This window comes from Cebus imitator, unplaced genomic scaffold (genome assembly GCF_001604975.1).
Source record: "Cebus imitator isolate Cc_AM_T3 unplaced genomic scaffold, Cebus_imitator-1.0 Scaffold567, whole genome shotgun sequence".
Taxonomy (NCBI): Eukaryota; Metazoa; Chordata; class Mammalia; order Primates; family Cebidae; genus Cebus; species Cebus imitator.
Genome location: NW_016107882.1, coordinates 23778 through 41923, shown reverse-complemented (window position 1 = coordinate 41923; position 18146 = coordinate 23778). Strand labels below are relative to the sequence as shown.

General features: G+C 61.7%; 1 protein-coding gene and 1 long non-coding RNA gene across 2 annotated transcripts; one reads left to right on the top strand and one right to left on the bottom strand.

The window, feature by feature from the left end:
* Positions 1–3307: 3307 nt before the first annotated feature.
* IRX4 (iroquois homeobox 4) lies at positions 3308–8406 on the bottom strand. The gene is made up of 5 exons (XM_017515972.2): positions 8048–8406; positions 7250–7501; positions 6214–6323; positions 5016–5344; positions 3308–4601 (listed from the first exon to the last, which is right to left on the bottom strand). Exons 1-5 carry the CDS (start codon positions 8090–8092, stop codon positions 3790–3792), a joined length of 1548 nt encoding a protein of 515 aa, XP_017371461.1. The 5' UTR covers positions 8093–8406; the 3' UTR covers positions 3308–3789.
* Positions 8407–8474: 68 nt separating this feature from the next.
* On the top strand, positions 8475–10092 carry LOC108294193. Its single transcript, XR_005197901.1, has 2 exons — positions 8475–9003; positions 9797–10092. It is a non-coding gene; the product is annotated as an uncharacterized LOC108294193 (long non-coding RNA).
* The last annotated feature ends 8054 nt before the right edge of the window (positions 10093–18146 follow it).

Below are 18146 nucleotides of genomic sequence, written 5' to 3'. Positions count from 1 at the left end.
CCCTACCCCCCGCTCCACCCTTCCCCTCCACCTCCTTGCTGGAGGCCTGGAAGCAAGGCCTGAACCCAGTGAGAGGCCACTGTGGGGGTGCCAGGGTCTTGGGGAAACTGTGGGCCAGCAAGACGTCTATGGGATGGGGGTGGGGCTCAATTTCCCTTAATCAGCCATTCCTCTGAGGGGCCAGGCTGCCCATCTACCAGGAAACCTCGGGGCCTTTCCACAGGGAGGGGTTGGAACAGGGGGATCTGCTGCTTCTCTGCTTTCTGCTATCCCCTCTATGGGGGCCGGGGGATGAGACAGAGAGGAAGTAAGAGAGGCTGAGAGATTATTCTAGATAGAGACAGTAAGGGAGAGAGGGGGAGGAGAGAGAGGGGAGCAGAGTGGAGTTGGGGGGAGACCGTGAGGGGCTGAGAGACAGAGACCGGGATGGGGCGAGTGGGAGGCCGGGCTGTCTCGTCCGCAGCAGGCGCGGCCAGGGAAACGCAGGTGGTGGACGTGGCATGCATAATCTCAGGAGACGGCCACTTTAAATCTTAATTGGTTGCCTTTTAAATATCATTTAAGGGCTGGCTTCTCTGCCTCTCTCTAGTTAAGAAGGTGTCGTGTCAAACTCTATTACCTTGCTGGACGTCTCTCCCTTAAGTTAAAAAAAAAAAAGGAAGGAAACAGAAAAAAAAAAAAAAATGGAATCATCAGCCGAGGTTTGAGAGGTCGATAAAGCTTTTAGATTTGGAGACGTTTTCCGGGAGCGCATTTCCTGCGGCTAAGAGTTGTTAATGGAGCTTAAGGAATTATCTTAGGCCGGCGGCCGGGAGAGCCGTATATTTCCCGCGCCTGCTCCCTTGTCGAGCTTGAATATGCTGCTGTCAGACTCGCTTAATGAAAAGTAACGCACCGCTGATTACAGTTTTATTTGGGCTCTATGTAAAGAGCGCCGTTAATTTAGCATCTCCTCCTTGGTGTGTTTGAATTCGCCACGCCTGAATAACTGAGCGCGCCGGCCCTGCCAGCCTCCCGGCGCCTTCCCAGCCCTGCTCTGACAATCTCCCTGCGCGCCCAGTCGCCCGCCCCGACCCTTCCCTGTCACGCCCCCGCCCCACTGACAGCGACCTTCCCAGCGCCTCCACTCAGACACCTAAAATTCGCCCCCTCCGTGTCACCTCTTTGCAGACGCCACCCCCCCACCCGACTTTGGGACTGTCCTCCGATCTGACACCTCCCCAGCCCACAAGATCAGCCAGAGGGTGTCTGGGGGTGCCTAAGGCAAACCTGCTGGACTGATCCCCAAGGGAAGGGTGTGGGGGAAGCGCCCCGCTCCAGCGTGTCCCCTTGGAAGGGGGCTGAATCTGCCTCCCCACCTGCGTCTTTCACACAATCTCGCAGCTTATTCAAATAAGCCAGTTGAGTCAGTCAGTTCCACCGAGATCCGGGGGCTCCTGCGAGATGGAATTCCGATGGCCGGGGCCATGGAGAGGGGCTGGGGTCCCCAGGTCAGCGAGCATGGGTGATGGCAGGAGCCCTGGGTCCTTCCCAGGAGAGAGGCCCAGGGCCCAGACCAAGCCTGACCCGCCAACCTGCGCCACCCACGCGTGCCCAGGGGCTGCAGAGGCCCGCCGGGCTGCCCGCGGCCGGTTGTGTAAGGCCCGGGTCCAGGCCTGGGTTTTCAGCCTCCGCAGCCCTATCCCGCCTATCTGAGACGCAAGGCGAAACCTTGATTTCGCAGAAAACGCCTGGCTTTGTCTAGGGCTGGGATGGGGGCGCCTGGGCAGCCGCCCTCGGCCACATTAAAATTCCTGGCGCCCCAGCCTCGGGCCTCAACGCTCTCCCCCGAGACTCCACTTTCGCTATTACTGTCAAGTACCCTTGACTCTTTATTTTTGCCCTTTTATCTATTACAACTAATTCGAGTTCTTTTGCCCTTTTCAGTCTAAGACGTGGGCTTTCTGCAAAGCCTCCCCCTGCCAGCAAGCTCTTGGAGCGCGGAGCCTTTAGAAATTGAGGGGTTTACTGTCAAAATGAAAATTTCACTTCAAATTATCTTGGCTGATGCTCGCTCGCCAGGCCGGGGGCTCCCGCCGCAGCCTTTTGACAGGCACATCAGCCGCGAGCTTCCGAACCTCGATAATATCATCTTGAGCGCGAAAGTCAATACGGTGACAGCGCGCGGCCGGATACAATCCAATTACGCGCGGCTGCCCAGGCGGGCCTGGGGCTCGGCGGCGGCCCGGGCCGCTCGGGGTCTGGCGGCCGAGGTTCTGCCTCAAGGGCCAGGTCCAGGCCCCACCGCCTGGGTTCAGGGAGGGCCCCACCATGCGGGGAACCCTGGTGGACCCGGGGTCCCGGTTCCTCTCCCTCGGAGACGAGAACTCTCTCCAGCGCTCCGGTGAGGCCCCTCGGGCCGGCTTTCCAGGGCTCCGGTCCACCAGGGGCCTTCCCCGGGGTCAGGACCCCACGACGACGCAGTCCGGGCCGCCCAGGCTCCTAGAGAAGAGTTCCTCGAAGGCCGCGCCCCCGCCTCCCGCAAGACAACCCCGCGTCCCCGTCTGGAGTCTCGCGGCTGTCCGGTCCTAGGCCAGAGGCTGCCGCCGCCTCCTTGCCGCACCCCCGGAGCGCCCTCCGGGTACTTGGGACACTTCGGCCTTTGATGAGCCCAGCAGGGTTTCAGGCGGAGGCCTGGGGGGCGGGAGGAGAGGCTTGAGCCGGCCAGGCGCCCGCGGGGGATGCGGACCTGGCGCCGCCGCGGAGATGGGGAGGGGAGCCGGGTTTCTGAGCGCAGCTACCGTCCGGCCCGGCCCCTCGGCCCCGGATTGCTTCGCGGGTCCCTTTCGAGATCCCTTCCCGCCCTGCCCCGAGGCCCCTCCTCCCAGTCCCGCCTCGGATTTGAGGCCTACGAAGCTCTAAGCGTTTCCCTTCGCGGAGCCGCGGCTCGTCGGCTTTCCGAGCAGGGCTGATTCCCACTCCCACCCTCACCCCAGGATAAGGCTCTGGGAATTTAGAAGTTTAAAATCTAATCAAAGAAATCCCTGTTTTTCAAACTTCTGGAGTTTGGTGATGCAAGTCTGAGTTCTGGGTGTCACGCCCACATCCATTAGGGAGTTCAACGGAAGCCTCTAACTCGGCAGTGATGGTTCTTTTAAAAGTGGCTTAAAGTCTTGGGTCGAGCCAGCGGCTTTTTGGGAGTGGAGTCTGGGTCAGTTCCTGCCCCCCACTCCTTCCCTCCTGGATCGGCCCCCCCCTTTCCCTGGGGAATTCTCAAATCACCTGGTTTTAGATGTGTTCATTTTGCAATACAAACACCGTCACTCGGTTTTATTGGTTTTGTTATATCAGCCTCTGAAGCAGTGTGAACATACATTTTAAAAAACATAATATTATGGAGTCAAGAGTGTGCAAGAGTCAGGTCAGTGCAAGTGCTGTTGGTGAGCGTTATGTGCTGAGGACGAAATCGGAGGACCGGCAGGCCAGGAGGCTTCACAACCACCACCGCGTGCCTCAGCCGGAGGACAGCTGACCGCGCTTCAGAACGGAACCGCCTTCTCATGTAAACTTTTCACGTAAACTTTATGCTCAGGGTGGCCTCTTCTGCCCCAGAGCCTCTCCTTCCGTGTCGCGAGTTTGGGAATGGCCCGGGACTCAGGCCCAGGTGGTGGAGGCCCCTGCGTGGCAGCGCCGGGCTTGTCCATGTTCCCAGGGGTCCGAGTTCAGAAGTCTTCCTCTGGAAACTCAGGAAAAAAAGTTGGCGCCGTCCGCCTGAGTGCGGGTTCCCTCCTGGGCTCAGGCCCGCCCGCTTCAGGCGAAGGGTTTACCGCCGGCCTTGGGCAGGGCGAGCAGCTCCCGGGCGGCGCCCGCAGCATGGGCGTCCTGGGGCGCGGCAGGCGGAAAGGCGCGGGCCAGAGGTGCCGTCAGCACGTTCGCGCCTGCCCCCAGCGAGCGCCCCAGAGACCCGGGGTCCAGGAGGGCGCCCTTGGCGGTGGCCCAGGCCTGGTTCAAAGTGCTGTGCCTGAGGATAGGGTCGTGGAAGACCCCGTCCACCCAGTTTCTGAGGCTGGTTACCGGGGAGTCCTGGTGCCTGTCCAGGGCACCAGAGGGGACAGGGGCCACAGACGGGGACGTGGCGGGCGCGGAGGACGCAGCCGCAGGGACCGCGGGGCCTTGGCGCTTGAGCATGCACGACGGAAACTCAGTCTGGCTCAGGGCGCTGGCGGCAGCGGCTGTGGCGGTGTGCGCCAGGGACCAGATGCGCGGCTTGGCCTCGAGGCCCGCCGCCCCCGCCGGCACAAACCCCAGCTTGGTCTTGCAGGCCTGAGGGCCGCCCTCTGTGCTCGGCAGTGGCTCCGGCCCGGCCGCTGCGCTGCGAAGACAGCTGCGGGCCCTCTCCAGGTCCTCGTCCAGAGCAGCTCCGCCACCCGCGGCCAGAGGCATCCGGAGAGCGCCCGAGGCCTCCTTGCCCGGGCCCTCAGGTGCCGCGGGGACACGCTCCAGGCCGCCGTCCAGGGACTGGAAGGGCGGCTTCAGCTCGCACCCCGGGGGCTCCGCTTCCAGCGGGTCAAAGTCTTCCAAGTCACTAAGCTCCAGCTCCTTCTCCTCTTTGCCTACGGGCTCTGCGGGAGAGAACGCGTGGCCAGTGGAGGGAGAAGGGTGGAAGGTGAATCAGACCCCCTGTCCCCGCCCACCATGGTGGTCCTGACGCCAGGAAAAGCACTCGGGGCCTTTATTCATGTCTTCCATTTCCTCCAGAGGCCACCAGGTCACAAAGTGGCAACGCAGGAGGCCTCCAATGGGGGACGGGGTGTCTAATATTTTTAAACGTTATTTGAGTTTCTTTAAATGCTTAGGGGTGACCACTTCAGTCCCCACATTCATAGCCTGAGGCAGAACCGGTTTGCACAGTGACAGCCTAGGCATGTGGCTCAGCGTTTGGGACCCCCAAGACGCCCTAGAACCTCAGAGAAGGCAAAGGAAGGCTCCAGCCTGCACCCCAGAGCCTCAGCTCCCAGCGACAACCCCCAACCCACCTGCGTTCTTGGAGCTCTTGAGGGGCTCCTCCCGCACATCCTCCTCGGCCCCCTCCTCCTCCTCGCCCTCCGCGTAGGGCCGCTTCTCATCTGCGCACTTGTTCCTCGGAGGCCACGTCATCTTGTTCTCTTTCTTGAGGCGCCGGCGCGCGTTGGCGAACCAGGTAGAGACCTGCGTGAGGGTCATCTTGGTGATGATGGCCAGCATGATCTTCTCGCCCTTGGTGGGGTAGGGGTTCTTGCGGTGCTCCTGCAGCCAGGCCTTGAGCGTGCTGGTGGTCTCGCGCGTGGCGTTCTTGCGCCGCGTGCCGCTGTCCATGGTGCCGTACCTGGAGACAGGCTCTGCAATGGGCGCTGGCCGGGCCCTTTGGGCCCAAGGCATCGTGGGCGACGGGGTGGGGATCCGCCAGGGGCATGCAAGGACGGGGTTTGCTTTCCCGTCGTGAGGTTGTGGTCATGGTCATAAGGCCCGGTAGGACACAGTCCCAACCAGGTGCTGCTGCCTGCTGGTACTTGTCTTCTGTGGCCCATGGGCAAACATATTTCACTAAACTTACAGGGAGCCTGAGCTCCTTCCCAAGCCAGAGAGGTCCAGGCCAATTATTTTATGGGGATGGCCACCTACCCCTTTGATCCCCAAACCATAAAAATGTATTCGACATACGAGCCCACACCCTGATAGGTTAACACCTGTGGCCAAGAAGAGTCATTATTTTCCATGAGGAGAAAGTGCCCAGGGGGCCTAAGTGGACTTTCTTTGGCTAAATCTGTAATGGTTGCACCGAGGAAGGTGGGGCGTGCTGTCCAAAAGTGGGCCAGCAGGGTCACCACGGGCTCCCCCGTTCCCACTGCAGGGGCAGAGTGGACACTCGGAGGGAGGTGCCCGGAGTGCACAGAGGCTGCCTGTGAACTGGCCTTCCAGATTCCACTTCCCTGAAAGCTGCCAGGCATCGAGGACTTCTGGGGTCCAACAACGTGGGGGGCAGGGGAGACTGGGGAGCATTTTAACCCGTGGCTGTGCAGGAGCAGGGTCGCCAGGAGGCTGGACCCGATAGACCAGAGTCAGTTCAGCCTGATCTAGAAGCGTCTCTCTTCCGGCCTCCGGCCTTCCAGAGAGGTGGTGGTGGAGGAGGGGTGGTGGTGGCTGACAGTGCAGAGCGCACGGGGCCGCCGCTGGTTAGGAGGGGCACGTCCTCACCTGTCATAGGGGTACTGGCCCAGAGCTGGCTCGTAGGGGTAGTAGGCGGCAGCGGCTGGCGCCAGGCCCGCATGCGCAGATCCTGTCCCGTCCTTGGAGTCGAAGCTGTTCTGTAGGAGCCAGGAGTCTGGGGTCGCAGCTTCCGGGGAGGCGACCCCACTCCAGCCTCTCTCCTAGGAGCCCTCTGCTCCAAAAGCTTCGCCCGGATTCCTGGGCAGCCCTGCACCCGGCAGCGAAGGAGCTGATTTCCCCGCCCGCTTTTGAACCTGGTCTTCCAGACGGGAAGTGAGGTTGTTCTGAGTTGGGGAAGCCGTGTCGGGGGAGGGGAGCGGGGACGTGGAGGAGGAGGAAGGTGGAAGGAAGTGAGAAAGAACTGGGGGCCGGCATCAGGGGGCACCTGGGAGAAGGAGCGGGGATTGGAAGCGCTGGGGGCCTCTGGTGATGTACTCGAGGAGGGAGGAGAGAGGGGTGGAGAAAGGGGAGGGACGCGGAGCGAGGGGATGGAGGCCAGGAGGGGAGAAGGGAGAAGAGAAATGGGGAGGAGCAAGAGGTGGGGAGGAGCCAGGAGGGGGGAGGAGAAGGGAGGAGGGGGGAAGAGGGGGGGCGGAAGCAGGGGCGAGGGAGGAAGAGGGAGATAGGAGGGTTGAGTCAGAGAGGAGCTAGGAGGACAGGAAAAGGGAGGCCTGTAGCGTGAAGGAGGCGGGGAGAGAGGAGTGAGGTCGGGGAATGAGAGGAAAGTCCAGGAGGGAAGAAGGGGGGAAGCACAGGCAGACTCAATCTGCAAGCTGATGAGGATTCAGTTGGGTACCAAAACCAAGAAACACAGCGGCCACCTGCCGGGCCACCCTGAGGCAGGGGATGGGGGTGGGGTTCCGAGGGACCCGGCTGGGAGGCGCAAAGTTGAAGGGAGCCAAGGTGAGCGCCTCCCCTCTTCGACAGTCCGGGACCCAGAGGACTGGTGAGCCTTCTGGGGGAAAAGTGGGCTTGGCAAATCGAGGGACAGGGGCAGGGCAGGGGCTAGAGATGCCCCCCTTACCAGCGAGTAGAAGGCGGACGCCTCCGAGCCGTAGGTCACGTAGTTGCCATAGCCCTGCGATCCGCCGTAGGGACCCCCGTAGACGCCCAGCGCCGCGGCCGAGTTGAGCTCGTGGCGCGCGGTGGCCAGCAGCCGGCTCTCATAGACCGGGCAGTAGACGGGCGCCTGGGCTGAGGCGGCGGGCCCGGATTCCGCTAGCGTGCGGCCGCCCGACTCGCAGCACGTGCTCAGAGAGTTGGTGGCCATCAAGAACTGCAGAGAGAGGCCGCGAGGAAGGGCGGGAACCCGGGCGGGAGGCTGGGGTCCTGGTCCTTGCCAATCCCGTACGCTGCACACGACGGCGTGTCCCTAGTCCCCTGGGGCCTCCCGCAGTCCACGCCAGGCCGCTCTCCCCTTTCCAAGAGCTTGTAAGCGCCCTGGCCTCCCTCGACACGTGGGGCCCAGCCGGGCAATGACACCCTCTCCGGGAGGGTTTCCAAGGCCTCTGACGCCATTTGCGCGCCAAGCCGCCTTCCCCAAGAGCTCCTTCGGGTCCTTGGACTCACCTGGAGCACGGCCTGAGACTTGTGAGTCAAACATCAGGGAACCAGGACCGGCCAGTCGGATTTTCTCAGCGCCTCGGGATTCTCCCAGGGGCTTGGCGCCCACGGGTTGGGCGTGAGGGGCGCGTGACCCATGCCCTACTATCTGGGAAGCCACAGGCGGCCGTAGGTCCGACCTGCCCGCCCTGCCCCTCCCCCATCTAGGGCCCCCATCACTGGCACCTGCTAGGGCCTCGGGCGGGGGGGCTTCGCTTACCTGGGGAGCCGAAGAGTAGGGGTATCCAAACTGCGGGTAGGACATGGCGGGCGCGAGCCGGGGCAGACGGGCGGGGCCAGCAGGGTCCTGCGCGCTGGGGCCGGCGTCGCGCGGCCGCTGCTCCGGGGCTGCGGGCTTCTAGGCTCTGGGAGGGAGAAGCAGAAGAGCCGGTTAGTTCACCCCTGCGCTCCGCAAACTTTTCTAACCGGGTAACAAAGTGAGCCGCAGTGGCCGCAGCGCTTCTTTTAACTTCGCATTCCCGAGGTCCGAGGGGCTCTTGGACCGACCGGCCTCGCAGCGGCGACAGAAATACATATTTTGCAAAAAAGAAAAAAAAAAACGAGTCGCGCGAACCCGTCAAGTCAGATGTGCGCGGCTTTAAGCGGCGGAGGCACTGACGTCAGCCCCACCCCGCGTAGCCCGGCCCCGCGGCACACTCGCGGGTCTCTCCGCAGGCGGCTTGGGCCGGGCGGGGCGAGGACAGTCCCGGCCGCGCGGTGGGCCGAGGGGCCATTCCTCGGGGCGTTGGCAAATGAATTCCGTCCGAGTCAATATCGCCCAGCGAGCGGCGTTTCTCCTTAGTCACCCGAGAACGAGAGGCACTTTTAATTAGAAATTAATTAATGAGCAGCTGCTCCTTCCCGCCCCTCTGTAATCATTCGTCTCAATTACAAATGAGACCTATGAAGGGACACGCGAGTGAGTCTTCGCTGAAGAGGTAATCAACAGTTAAAATTAGCCCGGCGCAGCGCAGGCGGCCGGCATGGCCTCGCTCTTGAGCGCTCTGCTCCCAGAGGTAGGAAGGGGCCGGCAGGCGCCCCACACGCGTCTAGCCACTATTCTTCAACCCGGAGTCTGCGACGCCTCCCGCGGGTGCCCACCCTACGCCGGAAAGGACTTTCAGAACCCTCTGCGGCCGCCAGAGAGCCCGCGAGTGCCTGTCCCAATGCGCGCAGGTGTGTGGGGCTTTGGGGCCTTCCTTGGAGCCCGACACCCTGAGACTGGCGGCCCAAGGGCTGTAGTGCAGCCCCAGGCGCGTGCCCACCGGCCGTGCCCCTCTGGGCAGCCGAGTGTCACCGGAGAACGCCGCTCCTTCTCCACCCCGGCGATTTAAGTTCCCGCTCAGCCCACCGCCCCCGCCTCACTTCCCCGACTTTCCTCCCCCATCCCTTTTCCGCCAGCCGCGCTCCGCCCGCCTCCCCCTGCCCCTCGCGGCTAAACCGGGGACTGCCGGACGGCCCCACGCGCTCGGAAAAGCAGGTTCCTCAACACAGGCCCTGGCCCCTCCCGCTACGCTCGCCCTTCCCGGCGCCCCGCATTGCTGGCTGCGGGGGAGGGAGCGTTGGGTGCCTGGCAGAGGCGCCCTCCCCTGTCGGTTTTGCCCAGCTTTCTGCCCGGGGCGCACGCAGCAATCGGGGGAGGGGGCCGAGCGCCCACCCCAGGACTTCCCCAGCCAGTACCCTCCCTGGGACCTTGCCCAAGTTTAAAGCGGAGGCCAGTGAGCAGGCGGCCAGAGAGCGCCCGGGCCATCCCGAACGCGCTCCCCGCCTTCTGCGCCACCGCCCTCCAGGGACCGGGGCTCGGCCCGGGTGCTCTCGTCCCCCGGGCCCGCCTCCTGTGGTAGGTTGGGAAGGAAGCTGCGCCGGGCAGCGTTGTGCAGACTTGCTCAGAAAGATTCCTGGGTTCAGACTTGCGAATCGCCCCAGGGTCACCCTCTAATTAATGATGACGTCCTCACCCTCTCCCCAGCTGCAAGCCTGCCTCCCAGAAACGAAATCTGCCGGCTCCTTTGACAGCTCGGTTGAAGGTGATTGATGACTATCTGGAGATCACAGTACACATCATATAATATCTGCTGCGTAATTGCTTTAATTTACAGATGAAAATACGAGTTCTCCGATCGCGTTGGACCGCAGCCGGCCACGTCCGAGCTGCTTGCAGAGGGAAACCATCGGAAATAATGAATAGCCGCTCCATGCAAATTATTCAGACAGTTTAGCGTCCGTAGCCGCGAGAAATATATAAAGAACACGCGTCAAATGACATTAATAATTGTTTCTGAATTCTGTATTGATTTCGCGGCAGGCCGTGTTTATTTCTTTCTCACCTGAATCGCTAATATCACCTTCCTGTAAATAATAAGAAACTAGCCACCGGGGCTTCTCGCTAGAAATGAATCTCCCAACCTCTCTCCTCCTGCTCCTCCCGCTCCTCCCCTCCCCCACCCTCCCTCCTCCCCGCTCCTTCCAGTTTTCTGGCTCTTCCTGAACATCCTCCTACTTCCCATTATTTATTGTTTACAAACAACTCGCTCTCTCCAGGTAATGAGGCCCGGCCAGGGGAGGGGTGCAAGCCCAGCGGGGTCCTGGGCTCGGACGGGGAGTAGAGGCGGCGGGGAGGCCCTCAGCAGCGGCTTGGCCTTTCTTCGTCTATTCCCGGAAACCTGGCGGCGGCGACTGAGCGCTCAGCCCGCGGAGGAGGAGAGCAGGGCCCAGGTCCCAGCCACCTCCGCCCTGCACCTCGGGGCTCTGGTGGAGCGGCTCAGCCCACCCAGACCTGAGGGGGGGTGCGTTTCTTTCCTTCCAGACCCGGGCGGGGCTCAAGTGGAGCCGAAGCCCTGGAATAGGCGGCCATTCATCTTCTGGGCAGAGGAGCTCACCCTCGGAGTCCGGGAGACGCAGTCTCCACTTCCCAGTGCGCCGGTCCGTGGGGGCCCTTAGGGGAGGGATTTCGGGGACTTCCTCTGACCACCAAGCCACCTTCTCCTGTTCTCCTTTGCCTTTCCAGCCTGTGTGCATAAATCGACGCTCCAATCCCCACCAGCAGGCGACCCTTTCTCCCTGAGCCAGAAGCCTGGCCTCGGAATCGGCTTTCCCAGACCGCTCCACATCATGCTCCACTTCCTGCCCACCCCAGGCCCCAGCGCATGGGGTCCAGGCCCAGTCACAGTCACCTTGCCTCGGGAAGCTCGAAGCCGCCCCGGAGGCCTCCTGACCCGCCCGGCCTCACCCAGGCCCCACTACTCATTCCAGGACGCAGGGTCTATCTAGTCTATCTCCTGCAGGCGGCCGCCCGGAGGGACGTCTCATTGAAACCCTGTGTCCTGGCTAGGCCTGCCTGTCCAAATGGGGATTCTTGCTGGGCCACCCACATCCCATAGATAATATTGGAATGTTGTCCAAGTGCCTTTACCAAAAGGCCAAGCCTGGAGCTGAGGCTCCCAATGTCCTTCACCAGCGATAGGACTGTCAGCATCTCAGGTACGAGCTGAACGCGTTTGCAGACCCGGAGTGCTGAACCTTCCTCCCTCTAGGGATCCCGGGTACTAAATACCCCCGTGAGCAGGAGGGCCAGAAGTCACCCGGCTCCGGGAGTACACAGCACCGGGTCAGCTCGGTGAGGTGCTCCCGCAGGCCTGGAGAGCTCCCAATCAGCGGAGGACCAGGGCCAGAGCAGGCCGCAGGGGAGGCAGGGGATGGTCAGCCCCAAACGCAAAGCGCAGGCCGGCCACCTGTTTTGAGGGGATTGCTGCTGGCCGTCGGAACCACGGGAGGCCTCTGGGGAGACAGAGGGCCTGACCCTTCTTCGGCCAGCTTAGCCCAGGTGCTGCAGGAGTTGCCCCGGGGGCCACCCATTCCCCCGAACGAAGAGCTGGTCGGAGCTCCTTCCAGCCCAGATAAGTTGACCCCAGCCAAAGGCGAAGCCGAGAGCCTAGGGCACCAGGCAGGGGCCTTTCTTTCCGAGGCCTGGGGCCAGAGCCCTTGGGGGCGCCTGTGCCCGCTCACTGTTCGGGACACCCGGGTAGAGTGTGGGGCTCAGAGGCCCCACGGTGGCTGACGCCGCTTTAGCGAACCTCGAGGTTGGCAGGTCACTTCTTCATAGCCCACCCCCGAGACCCCCTCGCAGCCGGTGGTAGGAGTAGCAGCCACAGGGACACGCTTTGAATCTCTGGGTTCCCAACCCCCCTCTTCTGGGGCCCGCGGCCCTCTCCCTCAGCTCTCCCGCCGCGCCCCCGCCGCTGGCTCCCTGGGCACTGCCCGAGGCAGGACGGAGCTCAGTCAGGGCGTCTAGGCCTCAGGCCTTGCCACTCCCGGCCCCCCACTCCGCGCCCCACGCCGGCCCGCGCACCCTGCTTCCCGAACTTGCAGCAAACCCAGCGGCCTCTGGAGAGCCCCCGGCGAGTGGCAAACTTTGTCCCCTCCAGCGCAAGAGCGATCCTCGCAAAGTTTGTGTGGCGGAGCCGACTCCCTACCTGAGCTGGGGAAGCTCCCGCCCGCGCCGTGTGGCTGCCGGGGCCGCGAGGAGCAGCGCGCAGCCCGGGACGCACCGGGGAGTCGCCGCTGCCGCCGCCGCCCGCGCCCCTCGGCGGCCGCACGGAGCCTCCGCCTCCTCGGAATGGGGGAGGGGTCTTGGAACCCCAGGGCGGGGGCGGGCGCGGGGCCCTCACCTACCTGCGGTGGCGCTGGGCCACTCCCGGCCCTCCGCGAGGGTTCGGCGCGGCAGCTCGGCGCGCGCGCTCCAGCGGGGAGCAGGCGACAACTAATGGAGACATTTCCAGGCGGAGCACCTGGCGAGCGGAGCGCGCCGGCGTCCCCAGGCGCCGCGGTCGTCAGCCGAGCCCGCACCGGCGTGACGTGGGCGAGCGAGCGCGCTGCTCCCACCCGGCCTCCCATTAACGCTTTCTCCCGCGGGCGCCGCGCTCCTGCCAACTTTCCCTCCGCCCTGCCCGCGCGGCGCACGGGGTGCAGGCGTTGGGGTGAGGGCGCCTGGTTGCCGGTAGGGACGTTGGGCGCTGTCTGGGCGGTGACGCAGGGCTCCGGGAGGACACTCAGCCCTGACCCAACAGCAGGAAGGCGCGCGGGCCGGATTTGGCCAAACGCTAAGCTCGCTGCGGCCGCGGGCTCTCGGCCCACGGGGCCCCTCTCCGTGTTTGGGCTGCCCCACCCAGGGACGGCTGGGCCCGGCGCGAGGAGCTGCGCCCGGAAATAGCCAAGCTCGAGGTCCGCAGGGTTTCCCGAGTCCCTCCTAAGTGTCGGTCCTTTCCCCCTCCCCCAGCACCCCCAGGGCCTGTGGAGGGCGAGGCTGTTTCTCCGGCCTGAGCCACCCTCGGAATTGGCTGCGGGGCTCTCAGGCCTGGCCTGTCCTCCCCTGCCCCTCCCCCAACTCCTTCCGTGCTAAGCGGCCCAGTTCTGGGTTTTCTCCTGGTGCCCACACTAGTCCCTACTCGGCACACTCTCAGGACAGCAGGCGGTGGCAGGGCCAAAGCCCAGGTGCGGGCACCAGGGCCCGGGCAAGTGGGGTTGAGTGGACCACAGTGACAGCCGCCTGGGGACCAGTGAGTCTGTGACCTGCCTGGGCTGCGAGTATTTCCTGGCGGGGAGCTTGGTCCCAACCGCCAGGGTCGTGGGAGGGCCTGGGGCTGGACCTCTGGTCTGGGATTAGGCTGGGGCTGGAGGGCCTTCTGCTTCAACAGCCTGAGGCCAGGACCCATCCAGGGGAGGTGGGTCTGCCTACAGCTCACCCTGCCCCTCCCTCTGGCAGCTGGGAGCCCCCCACCCTGCCCTCGCGCAGCCAGGCACCAGTCCGTCTGTCATCCACAGAGCTGCTGCTTGCAGAGGTCAAGTCAGGCCCTGAAGGGAGGCTGGAGCAGCAGGTGACCATCTGCCCAGATCAGAGCCGGAAAGGACTTGAGGATGGCAGGGCCCAGGGCTCCCGGGGTGTGGAGGAGCTAAGCCGCGAGAGGCCACTTGCCAGCTATTGGCCGGGCTAGGGCCGCAGGCACCTCCTGGCTCCCATGCTGCAAGACAGCCTCACTCCTAGCCGGAGGATGTCCTTCTGGGCAGTGCCATGGGGCACTGGGGGGAGTCCCCACATGTATTTACTTTCTTTTTTTATTCTACCTTCCTCCCCCTCATTTTACTTCAAGAACCATGAACTTGTTTCTTGTCATCGTGGTCATGCAGTGACGTTTGAGGCTCGCTGACTTGGACAATCACTGAAAAAGTTACTTGCATCGTTTTCACGTTTCCTTCAGCTCTCTCTGCAGCTGTGGGGAAGGTAGCCGGCGTCTGCCTGCCTCCCTGCAGCACAGGGACCGTCTTTGTCTGCAGGCCTTGCTCATCTTTCTTCTTTTCCTCCACCCCTGTGGCTTCCATGGGGAAAGAAGAGGGCCCGGAGTGTGCAGCCCAGGTGCCGCATCCGGAACTCCAGGGGTTCCCCTGGGAAGGCCGGGCTTTGGTCTCTGGCCTGCCCTGGCAGCAGGGAGGTGGAGTGGACCATGAGGCGTGGCCCAGACCATGCGTGTGAGTCACCAGTGCCGCTATGGGCAGACTCTGGAGCACAGGGAAGGGGGCTCTGGTTCTAGGTCTCTTCCCTCCAGCTTGCTTGAAAGTGTGGGGGGCAGATGGGCGGAAGCAGGAGTGCCCTCCATGTCAGAGGGAAGTGTCCTCCTTGGGAGGTGGGGAGGGCGTCTTTGATGCCAGCCAGAGGGAGTTGAGGCCCAGCTGGCTGCACCCAGTAAGGGAGAGGAGGCCCCTCCTGATGTGGACTCAGCTTCCTGCGAAGGTGCCGTGTAAGCCAGGAGTGTGCCTTCCCAGCCACGCTTCACCCCGTGAACTCCTTCCACAGGCTCTGCGGCCTCTTCAGCAACAGCAGCAGTGGCTGAGAGGCCCTGAGGCCCCCAGATGTGGAGCCCAGGGGCACTGCCGGCCAGAAAGTCTCCACTTCTAGGATCTTCATAGCTCCGAGAAAGTCAGGTGTCCTCCAAAACAACCCCGTCCCCACTCCTATCGAGGCTGCGTGTGTGACTTTATCCCCTTCCCTGCAGGGCGGGGCCAGCTGTGTCTCTCCCCACCATGATGCTCCATCCTCAGCAACCGCCCTCTGCCCCTCAGCCCTTGACCTTGTGGGCAGGGGAGCTGCCCCCAACCCCGCTGCTGCGTTTCCAGGCCCTCCTGAGCTGGCTCTCTGAGGAAAGGATGGAAATCCCCAGGTCTTGGCCAGGAGGCCTGGCAGGGAACATCTGCCTGGGGCCGCCATGCGAGCAGCCAATCCAGAAAGTCTGTGCAGCCTGGGCCACCCTGCAGGGGTGCGTCCTCCGGGGCGGCTGTGCCTGGCTTCTGCTCCGTGTCCCGCTCCCCCCATGGATTCTTGTTCAATCCCTCCTTTGTTCTTCCTGCTGGCAGGGCCCCCAGAGTACAATCTGAAATAGAAGTCTCTGCGCCCCTGGGGCTTGGCCATTCTGCCTCCTCCGCCTCCTCACCTGGATGCTGCTGTAACATGCACAGGCATCTGGGGTGGAACGCACCATGCTGGATTGTCCTGAGGCCCAGTCCTAATGTGGCCCCCAGTGCCTGCTGCCACCCAGGGCCCCACAACCTCGCTTTCCCCACCCTTTCCAGGGACCCAGGAGGGGAAGGAGGCCCTTCTCCAGGCCAAGGAGGAGGCCTGGGAAACCAGCCTGAAGTAAGGATGGTCCCCGAAGCATCCCTGGGCACTGGTTCCCAGAGACACTCTTGTCCTTGGAAAGCTGGTCCTGACGTAGCAGAGGGCAATGTTTGTAGGGCGCAGCTCCCTAGGGGTGTGGCGTGGACAACAGTGTCTTTCACCTCCAGAAGTTCCCTGAGCTCCTGTCAGGGGGTCCCCAGCCTTGGCCCCCAGCCAGGACTGCAGGGGCAGACTCCCTTGCACAGCACTAGGCCAGACACAGCGAGTTTCTTTCCCAAGCAGAGTGGCATTTGCGTGGAGACTGCACTGTGTGGCCAAGGTTCAGTGCTGCGCGTGGCTGCTGCAGTGGCTAGCGGGGACGTGGAAGCTTGAGCTGCTCCCTCTCCTCCTGCTGTCCTGTCCTTGTGAGGCTGGAATGAGGCTGAGGGAGCAAAAGTTGGGAAGTTATTTATTTCTCCCCTTTTCAGGATGAAGAAATTATGTCTATAATACCAAAATGCATCAGCAAATTTTAAGAAGGTTTCATTATTAAAAGTGAAAGGCTCTTAGTTCCAGCGATGTCTATAGTCTGTATGTTTAAATTTGCAATGTTTACCTGGCACAACCTCAAATCATGAGAGCCCTGGCTGGAAGAGACATCCACATGAGATAACGCTATTTTAAGTTGTAGAAAACGGCAGCACGTGTGACTGCCAAAGGACTTGAATATTATTTTAAATTATTTGATGTAGTGTTAAGAAAATCTTCGTCGGTAGAGAAGAAATGTAAAAGTGTATCTTAAATGCAGTGACTATTTGCATATTGCTGTATGTGGGAGGAACCTCAAAACCCCTGAACTACAGATACAGGAGAGGCGCAGAAACACGGGGCCTCACGGGGCTTCCTGCCCGGCGTTTGCGGGGAGGATGTTTTCCGCACAGCAGAAATAAGGGGGATCATCGCAGGGACTACGCTCTAGTACCTAGCTGCATCATGCACGTTAATAAATAGAAGGTGGCAAGACACCATGCAGTGTCTTCACGGGTCCGTACCTAAACGGGAGAAGAAGAGGCAGAACCCTCCTGAGCGACCCCCGTCAGCCCCAGGAACTCGGGCCTGCGTGCTGCCCTCAGGCCGCGTCCTCTGCTGCCAGTTCTGTCCCACCACGGCAGGGCATTGTGACCTTTTCCCCATACTCCCCAGCAGCGCTTTAGAGAGGCCTGTGAAACCCACGTCCTCTGCCACGATGCCCTGAAACAGACGGGAAGTGGGAACGCGGGTGCACGTGGGATGCGCCACGTTTTGCCGTTTGTGGCGAGGAGCTGGCCTGTGACTGCACGTGGCTGTCCTGTGAGCATGGGGGCCCCCCTGAAGGGCTCATTCAGGAACATGAACCAGCCACCCAAAGACGATCCTAAAAATTAAAGTGCACTCCCTGGTCTTACAGACGTCTGGGAAGCCTTCCAATCCTGAGTTAAATCTCAGTGCTGGTGGCAGCAGCCCGCCTGCAGTGACCAGTGTAGTGCACCTGGCTTTTAATTACCATGGCAGTAAATCATGCACGAATGTCCTCCAGGAGTTAGCTGATTTTTATATAAAAAAATTTCAGAAATTCAATTAATTGAAGGCCCCAGATAAAAGGAACACACTGTTAATGGCTATAAAATAACCCCGAGGGAGGATACGGAGGCAGAGCCTGACTTCAAAGTGTGGCAGAAATACTTACTGTCTTACTTTAAAAGTATTCAGATCAATGAATCAGTTAAAATTACTTATACGCTTAACAACCTTTTCATTGACTGTTTGAAAATGACAGAAAGAGAAGCTCTTATTGTCCATGACACGAAAGCTCTGGAGAAGAATGTCGTTTTGCCACTTGGTCAGGAGCAGCATCAGGACCAGACCCGGAGACTCAGGGCTTTGTGGAGTGGGCACACCTCTTCCCTTTCCTGCCAGGAGGCCCAGGAGGGTCCTGGGGCCGTCACAACAAGGCATCACGGCTGGGGGCTTCAGCAATAGAGCCTCATGGTCTCCCAGGCTTGGTGGCCAAAGGTCTGAGATCCAGGTGTGGGCAGGGCGGGTCCCTCTGAGTCTAAGGCTGGGACAGAGCCTTGGTTCTAGCCTCTTTCCTGCCACCGTGGCTGCTGGTGGACTGTGCGGGTGCATTGCCCGAGCCCTGCCTGCATCGTCCCCGGGAGTTCTCCCTGTGTGCAGCTCTGTGACCACACTTCCACTTTGTGTAGGGACCTGGTCATCTCAGATTGAGGCCCATCCTTCGGCAGTAGAAACCCATCCTAACTGATTACCTCTGCAGTCACGTTGTTTCCAAATAAGGTCTCATTCTGATGAAATGGGGGTTAGGACTTCAACACGTAATTTTGGGGAGACACAATTCAACTCAGAACAGAGGGGTCCTCTGTGATGCCACCCCTGGGGCTGAGTTCATTTTTTTGGCTTGAACTCCCCTCATCCCTAACTTCCCAAGGGCTCCCAGGCTGGTGGCGAGACCCGCATGGCCCTGTGGGTGTTGAGACCCGGCATGCTTTCCCCCTTCTTCCTTTCTGTTTTATCGCTGTCTGACGCCGCATGGTGGACGATTTCTTGGCTGTTCTTGCCTCCCCTCCTCTGCTAGAATGAATGCTCCCTGAGCGTCATGTGTTGAACTTTCCTGGGG

Excerpts from the sequence above, each read along its gene's own strand:
- IRX4 (XM_017515972.2), bottom strand. The coding sequence starts at position 8,092 with ATGTCCTACCCGCAGTTTGGATACCCCTACTCTTCGGCTCCCCAG. Across the intron at positions 7,502-8,047 it reads CCTACTCTTCGGCTCCCCAG|TTCTTGATGGCCACCAACTC; the intron begins GTAAGCGAAGCC and ends CTCTCTCTGCAG. Across the intron at positions 6,324-7,249 it reads CGTCCGCCTTCTACTCGCTG|AACAGCTTCGACTCCAAGGA; the intron begins GTAAGGGGGGCA and ends TGGCTCCTACAG.